Source organism: Genypterus blacodes, unplaced genomic scaffold (assembly GCF_046128005.1).
Source record: "Genypterus blacodes isolate CSIRO-AG114 ecotype Tasmania unplaced genomic scaffold, CSIRO-AGI_Gbla_v1 ptg000584l_1, whole genome shotgun sequence".
NCBI classification, from domain to species: Eukaryota; Metazoa; Chordata; class Actinopteri; order Ophidiiformes; family Ophidiidae; genus Genypterus; species Genypterus blacodes.
In genome coordinates this window covers 7501-17500 of record NW_027467314.1, presented here as the reverse complement: position 1 = coordinate 17500, position 10000 = coordinate 7501, and the positions used below count along the sequence as shown (strand labels likewise).

General features: G+C 50.2%; 1 protein-coding gene across 1 annotated transcript in view; it reads left to right on the top strand.

Annotated features, from left to right (window-relative positions):
* The window catches only part of LOC142990536 (calcium-dependent secretion activator 1-like), a 16361-nt gene that overhangs the window by 4619 nt on the left and 1742 nt on the right, over nucleotides 1-10000 (top strand). The window contains exon 2 of the mRNA XM_076140347.1: nucleotides 9378-9482. Within this exon, the coding sequence (XP_075996462.1) occupies nucleotides 9378-9482 (105 nt within the window). The remainder of the gene's footprint in view (nucleotides 1-9377; nucleotides 9483-10000) is intronic.

Below are 10000 nucleotides of genomic sequence, written 5' to 3'. Positions count from 1 at the left end.
TGACTCTAAACAAGAGAGGCCAGGAGTCAGTCAGTCAGCCGTGTTTGAAGAATGATGTGAGTGAGGTCAGTGATGAAGATGAGCAGCTCTTCATCACATGTTTGGTCTCTAACAGGGAACTGAGCCTCATCGTGTTCTAATAGAGCATTCAGACAAAACGTGACTCAGCTCAGCTGATGATAACAGGACCTGGTGTTACCATAGTTACTAAAGGCCGTGTCCCCCTTCTATGTAAATTTGCTGTTAAATTGTAAACATGAATATTTTGTCTTTTATCAGGAAGAAATGTTCTTCTCAGAGTTTGAGTTCAGCGGCGTGTTGATTGATCTTTGCACAGAATGACTCAGGCTCAGCTCTGTGGGCTGTAATCTCTTTAGAGAGTGTAAAGGGATTACACAGGGAGGAAGAGAATAGAGCCGGGTCAGAATAATAAAAAAGGCAAAGCGAGCGGACGGCTCAGACTGTGTGACTGTTGAAGCCGGACTCTGAAAAGGTTTCACTTCCGTTTAATGAAGTCTGTAAGCAGCTTAGAGCCTTCATCAGGACGCAGAGCATTTTGTTCCTCCGCTTCGTTTCTTTCACACATAAATCCTCCCTCGGCTCTCTGAGCACTGCTGGGAGGAAACATTTAGAGAAGCAAAGCCTCAGGAAGGAGAAGCAGGAGCTGTCTCACTCCTTACTCAGTTCTATCTTTAATACAAATCTTGTTTAAACTAATCCTCTTGTTTCATGGTCTTCTTCATCAGTGAAGCTCAGGTGGACCCGGTTCCTCAGGTGGACGACCCGGTTCCTGGGTCCGATCATACTTTGGCCTAAAATACCAACCATTGCTTTTAACACAAAGACAAGAAAAACAACAGAGCCGACCCAGTCTGTCCACTGGGTGGCGCCGCAGAAGGAGGAGTTTGACTTCAGTTAAATCAAGACGGACTGAACGGAAAAGGTTCTAGATTTATGACTGCAGCTCTGCTGATACAAACCAGGTATTATATGAGATGCTGACTGCCATGAGCTCAGTCCAAGAAGAAGGACTGACTGACAACTTTCTTAAATGATCAAACTCAGAGTTCCTTCACGAAAACGATTCCAAGAAAATCCAGATGTTTGAAGCTCCTCATGGTTTCTGATTGGTGGATGATCCATCCGGGTCCATCCTGCACCTGCAGGTCCACCATGGAGCTCAAACTGCCTCCAACCTTCACACCAGATGTTAACAGATGCTTTTGAAAGCTTCAGGAGTTTTCCTGAGTAAAGTTCCTGGTTGAAGAGGCTGTGACCTGTGAGGGGCCACCTGAAGCCCCCTCTGTCCTCGGGCCCTGAAAAGGCTGCGGCCGGCCCTGAGGGAAATGGAGCTTTAATGGAGCGGTGTCCTCAGTGGACTCCTGCTGCTTTTATTGATGAGGACACACATGTCATCTCTCGGGGTCTCCTTCCCCTCGGCCTGTCAGAAAGGGGGTACGTTGGCATTTGTTTGATTAACTCGTCTGACAAAAGTGACAGCTGCTCGGGGCCGAGTGTGGATGAGTGGCCCAGCGCCGCTCCCTCTTTGTACATCTGTCAGAGCCGGGCCGGGCCAAGCGGGGTGAAAGGAGACAAATTGGGCCCAAAAAGCCGTCCATTCACCTTCCCCGGACCCCCCTCTGCCGCTCCGCCCCTCCGTCCCATTCAGGTGCTCGGCGGGACCCTCAAGTGCTTGCTGGCTTATTCCATTTCCACTCCCCCCATAGAGCCCCCCGAGCCCTGAGTGTTCCCGGCCCCTCTGTCCTTCCCTCCTCCCTCTAAGCGGCTCTTTGTGAGCAGAATGGCTCACTTTTCTCAGGGCCGCCGCTTTTTTCCCTTTTTGTGTCGACCACAGAGCTTTTCTGTGGCTCATTGTGTGTTTACTCAATGACCGGTCGCTGAGCGTAATTCCAACTGTTTAGTTCCTCACAACATGCACCCCCACCCCCCCTCCCCCCTCCCCCCCCCTCCGGCCTGGCATGTCCCCCCTGTCCGTCCCCCCCCCCCCCTCCCCTGACTACGCTGTGTTTTTATGAAGTTATTTCTTGTTTGGCCTCTCTTGTTGGCTGGGATCACTCTGAGCACGAGGAGCCCCGGCTTTTGTCAGAGAGCCCGATCGCCGTTGTGAAAAGGAAACTCGGCGTAAACATTTACTTTTGCTCCAGTGAGGCTTCGCCGCCGTCCTCTCGCTTGTTGGCTCCGGCCTTCTTAACCAGCTGTCTGGCTAATGCGTTAGCCGCGGCGCTGCCCGCTGAGCCTGTTCTCGGCCGTACCAGCTGTGCTGGGCCGCCGCTCACCTTTTGTGTCGCCGGCACAATCGGAACAGTTTGGTGCCGGCGAGCTCGCTCAGTCTGAAACTTGACCTCAGCACCTTCAAACTAAAAGTCTACATCATACAACAACATGTTTATCTTCTCATGAAGCAGGAGTCCGAGAGTTCACAACACAAGAAGTTTGATTCTGAGACATGTTTGGAGAGTTCGACTTTAGTTTCTGCTGAGAGATCAAGACGGACTGAACCATCTGACTGAGGGACTGAACCACCAGGTATTATCTGAGATGCTGGCTGGCAGGAGCAGCTCAGTAGAAGAAGAACACATTTCCCTGTGGGTCTCAGAGTTCAGATGTAGTTTAGAGTTTTGAGCTTTAGTTTGATGCCAACATGCGTAGGTAAGGTGAGCGTGGAGCTGGACAGGTGGGGGGTCCCGGGTGTCCTGGGGTCCTGGGGGTCCTTGAGGTCCTGGGGGTCCCGGGGGTCCTGGGGGGCTCAGACCTGCAGTGTGGGTTACTATGGTAATTGAGTGTCGTCATCAATGTGCTGCTGAGCCGGCGAGGACGAGAATAGGCTGAGCAGGTAGGATTAGAGCGGCTCTTTGTCCACCGCAGCCACACTCCACACCACCTTATCCTCTGTGTGTGTGTGTGTGTGTGTGCGTGTGTGTGTGTGTGTGTGTGTGTGTGTGTGTGGAGGGAAACAGAGTAGCGTTGCTTTATGGAGCTCAGCAGCATTCCTTCTCCTTCACATGAGGCCTGTCACTGGGCATTAGGGTTTCTGCGCCACCAATCATCATTCCAGCCTCCTGCTAATTGCACACACAGCTGGCTGCCACATACACACACACACACACACACACACACACACACACACACACACACACACATAGTGACAATACAGACTTGAATCTGTTGTGAGTCTCTGTCGTTCACACTGAGCTGAACTCAACCAAAGCGGATCTGAATCAGCAGCGATCAATTCTGATTCATTGTTTCTCTTTGCTGCGTGTTTCAGGGTTAGGAGGTTGATTGAAAAATGTTGAGCCCAACAGCGTACACATCTCTGCGGTGGGCAGAAGTTTGATGAATGTTTTTTCAAAAAGAAAAAGAAAAGTAAAGAGCTTCATGCATGATGGCAGATGAAGCTGCGTTGGGGTTGATTGATAAGTTTTGAGCTGACCTATGCTGTAGAGAGCCCCAGAGGGTCCCGAATGAAAATGTTTATCAGTGAAAAGTATTACAGAAAGAAAACAAATGTAATTATTTGTTTACATTTCTACAATTCAGTTGAGTTTTGAGAGAACGGAGGAAACAAACAGAGTGGAGGGTTTGAGTTGAGCTGCTCTCCTCACCAGTCTGAGCCACCACCTCCATGCACACTGAGCGGGATTAGTGAGCTCTACTGTATCTCCAGAGCATTGGCATACTAATGGAGCCGCTCCTCAGTGTGGTGACCGCAGGAATCAACACTTTAACATCTCTGAACCTGTGAGGCTCTGTGGGCTCTGCCAGAGTGTTTAAGCACCTCTACATTCTCATTCTGTTCTCATGGAAACCAGACTAAGGTTTGATAGACTTTAGAACATGTGCTTTATAAGACTGGAAAGGTTTTGGGAAAATGAACTGTTCCAGAAGTTTGGGAAAACCAGGGAGGGGTCAAAGGTGAAGCTAAGAAGTGAAGACATTACATTACGAGCATTTGGCAGACGCTTTTATCCAAAGCGACTTACATTACATCACCACCCTACGCAGAGGGGGGAGCAATTGAGGGTTCGGTGCCTTGCTCAGGGGCACCTTGGCAGGGACTTGCACCGGCGACCCTCCGGTTCCCAAGCGGAAGCTCTACCCACTGAGCTACTGCCATCCCGAGGCGGTCAATCAGCTGATTCAGGGAGGATCAGGTTGAAGGTGCTGTTTGTTTATCTCCATGACTCTGTGACTGTGACTGAGCCAAACATTCCCAAGGGTAGGAATCCTCTTCAGAATCCGAATGTGGACCTGAGGCCTGAGTGCTGCTCTCATGTCTGATCGTCTTCTGATGACCTCACACTTTCTACTGAACGCCACAGAGCAGCAGAGGCAGAGCAAGCAGGCCGCTCGTAATCCTGCAGAGCTCCTGCGGTGCTGTGTGTGTGTGTGTGAGTGAGTGAGTGAGTGAGTGAGTGAGTGTGTGTGTGTGTGTGTGTGAGTGTGAGTGAGTGAGTGAGTGAGTGAGTGAGTGAGTGAGTGAGTGAGTGAGTGTGTGAGTGTGTGTGAGTGTGAGTGAGTGAGTGAGTGTGTGAGTGAGTGAGTGAGTGAGTGAGTGAGTGAGTGAGTGAGTGAGTGAGTGAGTGAGTGAGTGAGTGAGTGAGTGAGTGAGTGTGTGTGTGTGTGTGTGTGTGTGTGTGTGTGTGAGTGAGTGAGTGTATGTGTGAGTGAGTGTGTGAGTGTGTGAGTGAGTGAGTGAGTGAGTGAGTGAGTGAGTGTGTGTGTGTGTGTGTGTGTGAGTGAGTGTGTGTGTGTGTGAGTGAGTGAGTGAGCGTGTGAGTGAGTGAGTGAGTGAGTGTGTGTGTGTGTGTGAGTGAGTGAGTGAGTGAGTGAGTGAGTGTGTGTGTGTGTGAGTGAGTGAGTGAGTGAGTGTAAACTAGAGTCTAACCTGAGGGAGGAAAGTAGAGCGACACGTTCAGCTCTGCCACACTTTGCTGAGGCGTCAAACTGAATTCATCGGTGTCATCACGCCGCTGCCGCCGCCGCCATTGTTTGTGCTTCAGTGGGATGCAGATCTGGGTCACAAATAAGATGAGAGGAAGGAGGTCGAACCAGGCCGACGCCGCTCTGTGCAGAGCGACGGGGCTAATGTATGCATAAAGGTCATGAAGGAGGTGAGTAGGTGGGGGGGGGGGGGGGGGGGGCAGGGGGTGGCACATCCTGCTGGTGGCAACCCCCCCTGCCAAGTGCCACAGCTTCTTGGTACATGCGAAGACCTGGGTGTGAATGCTGGCTTACATGAGAGGTGTGTGTGTGTGTGTGTGGTTGGTGGGGTTGGGTTGGTGTCAGATGGGGGCAGGAGGTCTCCCAGCTTTCACTGAAAAGGGGCGCGGGGGGGGGGTGGGGGGCTGACAGATGTATGTAAGCGTGTGTGGGAGTGTGTGTGTGTGTGTGTGTGTTTGTGTGTGTGTATAGGTAGGGGTTTATCAGCATGTCGTGAGGTGATTGGTGCACACGCACACACACGCACACGCACACACACACACACACATACACTATAAAAAATCTCCACACACAATCCAGTGTTTTGGATGCTAAGTGGCTACATAGTTGTTAAGGTTGTTGCTAAGATGGTGTAGGTGGTTGCTAGGCGCTGGCAGATGGTTGTGCTCGGTTCCAGCTGGTTTCTGAGGCTGCTGGGTTGTTGTTGTTTTTTGGTGAAGTACAGAACTTGATCTCTTCACATCTGGGCCACATCTGGACCAGGTCTCTGGATGGGTCCTCACCTGGTTATTGATCCGTCTGATTGAATCAATCGATCGATCGATCCACAATCTCAGGTCCCGATCAGGAAGATAAAGTCTCTTTGAGTGAATGAAAGTGATTGACAGGTTTATGACATCACAGGAGGCCCTGAGTTTGGACTCTTTGCTCCTGGTTCATTTCCTGTCCTGGTGATCGGGTGGATCAGGATCAGGCGGAGGCTCAGGTCACCAGGTGGTTTCTATGGTAACATGAGCAAGATGGTGAACATCTGTAGATTGTAACAAATAACAACATAGAATAACATAAAGGTACCAAAGTGCAGAGCGATCGTTTGAACCAGAGAATCAAACCTGAATAAGAGATCAATCATCTAACAGTGAAGTGATCAAAGCAGCTTACAGTCCAGCATGTTCATGATCCTTTCCCTTATTGTGGTCTGGACACACACACACTCACACACACACACACACACACACACACACACACACACACACACACACACACACACACACACACACACACACACGTCTCAGAGGAAGTGGCTTTGTGTCTTTTTACAGTGTAGCCCAGCTGAAGGAATGGAGCCTCAGCTTCAGATGGAACTCGTTAGTGTCACAGATTTGATCCCTGTCGGGTTATGGCATTATGTATTCAGAGCCATATTACGCTTGTTTTGGCTGTCAGCGAGCGCTCGCCCCCCCGCTGATCCCCGCGCAGCCTAAAAAGGAGCGCTGGGGCTCAATGCGTCTGTTCTGATGATTTTCTTTTGTTACTTTGTGCCAAGAGGAACAAAGCAAACGGGGCCATCACTGTTCACTTCAGCAGCCTGGCAGAGCATCAAAGTGGCCTTCAACTTCATCAACATGTGGATGCGTGTGCGCGCGTCTTAATCCTGCCCAGAGGGGCCGTCACGCATCCCCCCGGGGGGGCCGGGAGGGAAACTGTGGCTTTTGCATGCGTGCGGCCACTTTGGAGCTGAGGGAGCTGTTTAGAGGAGATGACATAGTTAGTAATGTGTCAGAGAAGGTGAAGAGATGGTGAAGAGATGGTGTCAAGAGAGACATTTGGAGAGGAGGAGAGGGCAAAGAAGCAGTTTGCACTCCACGTGGTAACCATGGCAAACTGAGTCAAGTGAGCAAAGAGCCTCAGAAGTTTGGACTGAAAGAACAAAGTGCACCGCTGAACTTCATCCCTCCACCAAGGCCAAACGCGTGCTTTGGTCCAGATGAATGAAATCAGGGGTGGAGATCTTCTTCTTCTCCTGGATCTGGCTCATCTTCTCTGTAATGAGAGTCTCTCGTGTGTTTGGTCAGTTGTGACGTTCTGTTGTCAGTGACGACCTCTGACCTCCATTACTGATGCTCACCATGGTAACCAGAGGGTCACACGGCGCCCAGAGTCACACGTGACATGGTTGTCTCATGTTAGGACTCTTTACTCAGTTCTAATTAGGTATGGACACACATGTAGTTAGAGAGGAAAGATTGATGGACCGATTGATTGATTGATTGATTGATTGATTGATTGATTGAGTGATTCTATAAACGTAGGTAAGGCCACTAAGTTTATTTCCATAGCAACATTCAGACACCAGGGCAGTTCAGAGTGTTTCAAAAGCATGAAATGACTTTAAAAGTGCTTTAAAAGGAAAATGTTTCAGATGAATAACAGATTGTGATTTACTTGAATAAAAAGCTTAAAAGTTGAGCTTATCAAACTTCATGAAGCTGTAGATTGTGCTGTGCAGCCTGCAGGCAGTGTGTGTGTGTGTGTGTGTGTGTGTTCAGGCGTCACGTGTGCGATGGCGCGAGTCGTGGCTGCGAGGAGACTTGTGACCAAACTTCCGAGCCTTTTTAATACAAAGCAACGGAGTAAACGAGGACAAGACACAAAATGGCTGCTGCAAAAAAATGGCTGCAGATGGGAGTATGTGACATGGTGTCTAAAGGGAAGGAAGACGTGAGGGAGGAGGAGGAGGAGAGGCTGATGATGGAGGGAGAGCAGTCAGCCAGTCGCTCCAGGCCTGGCCTCTCGGCAGGGGGCCGTGCTCGGGGCGAGATCACAGGCCTGCTGCTGCCTCGCCGAAACCTTCACAGGCACAAACAGCGACAGGAAGCTGCTGGCAGCGGATCGCCTGGCTGATTCACCCCAGCGCAGATCCACCAATCAGCACCAGCCAAGCCCTGCCTGACCTACATGAGGGCCTCGGGTCTGAGCTGGACCCCAGACCTGCTGGACCCCAGGTCTTTATTTCAGCAGGTCTGGGGTCCAGCTCGGAGGCTCTTTCCACTAATATGACTATAAAATATACAAAAATGTTTCTGTTGTTTTTGTGGATTCTTGAGGGACGAAGCAAAAAGCCCCAAAGTCAAATCTCTGCAATTTAATTAAGTTTATGATACAATTCAACTAAATAGCTACTGGGCGCATCCTAGCAACCCCCACAAACACCTTAGCAGCCGCTTAGAACCACCTTAGTAACCAAAGCAACAATCACGAGGGTTTGGGGTCAAAGGTCAGCGTTATTATGGGATGTTTATACGATCAGTTTATCTTCTCAGTCTCTGATAAGTCAGCGTGATGTTTTGGTGGCGTTGCCATGGTTACCTACATCCCAGTGTACCTTTAAGTGGTGTGAGGCGTGTGAAGTGAGCAGCGGCGTGTCAGCAGGTGTCACCTTGGCTCTGACAGCCGCTCAGAGCGAGAGGCTGCAGATGTTCCTCTGTGGACGCTCGCTCTAATTGATGGATAATGACCGACGCCGCCTGATGCTAACGCGAGACGACGGGCCAGTGTGTGTGTGTGTGTGTGTGTGTGTGTGTGTGTGTGAGTGTGTTTGTGTGTGTGCCAAAGGGGGAGTTTGTATCCTTGAAAGTAAACTTGTCAGAATGTTGCAGTGAATCTGAAGACAAAGTCAGATTTTTATTGATCTTTTTGATGTTTCATCATCAATTCTGTTCTTCACCTCTGACCTGTGTGTGTGTGTGTGTGTGTGTGTGTGTTTTCTACTTTTGTTGCTGCTATTCAAGTGCTTTGTTAATTGTTGCCCTCCAGTTTGATGGACGCTGCTGCAGATTGCTGCGGTGGCGTCTGACGGGTAAACGCCTGTAGATCTGTGAGCGAAGGACGATCTCAGAACATGTGGACGTGAGCCAGGAGCATCATCAGATCTTTATTAGGATCTCTGTTATTTGACGCTTCCTTGGCTGCTGGGTTCCCCTGAAGTTCTCTGGCAGACCTAAATAGCTTCTGAGCCCACAGGACCTTCTGATTGCTCCTCATGACCAGAATAGAAACAGTCCAAGGCAAGAAAACTTCATGGGCGTCTCCCAACTGTCTGTCATTGTCTGCCAGCGTGACGAGACGGTGGACCTGACGTCTCCAGAGCCCGAGCGTCTCTGCGGAGGACTCCATTGTCCCTCTGGCTCTTCCCTTCAGTCTGTGTCTCCATGCTCTCAATCTCTGGCATCGTCTTGTTTTCCTGCCAAACGCAGCAGGAGCAGTGTTGACGTGTTACACGCTGTAATCTTCATGCTGTGGATCAGTGTGGAGTGTTGAAATGTCTCTGTGTGAAGTGTGTGTGTGTGTGTGTGTGTGTGTGTGAGAGCTCTGAGCTTAACGAGCTGCTCTTCATCTTCTGTGTGTCCCAGCAATGGTACAGCAGCACCATGAACCTGATCGGGACCTGGCTGACCGACCGCATGGACCTGCAGCTCCACCTCTACCAGCTGAAGATCCTCATCAGGGTTGTGAAGGTCAGAAATGAAGGCGGAGCTCTAAAGTATAAACACATGTCCTGTTTCTGTAAACTCAACTTATCCACTTAGTTTAGCTGGGAAATGTTTCCTAGCAACCACCCACCTGCTCCCTAACTACCACCTGAGATCTACCCGTAACCTAGCAACAACCTCCCAGTCTGCTGCCATTCATGCATTTTGTCTGTAGTTCACCATTAAAACGAGCTGTGGAGTGAAATCAGGAGGAGGAGCTTAAACAGAACAACCTGACTAAAGACAGGGAACGCTTCACACGTCTGAGAGCTAAGAGAGTGTTTGTTCAAATCTGCCAGTGCGGACTGAGGCTGACTCTGGCTACTGAGGCTGACTGGGGCTGACTGAGGGTGACTGGGGCTGACTGAGGCTGACTGAGGGTGACTGAGGCTTATTGAGGCTGACTCAGGCTGATTGAGGCTGACTGAGGCTGACTGAGGCTGACTGATACTGAGGCTGACTGAGGCTGGCTTAGGCTGACTGAGGATGACTGAGGCTGACAG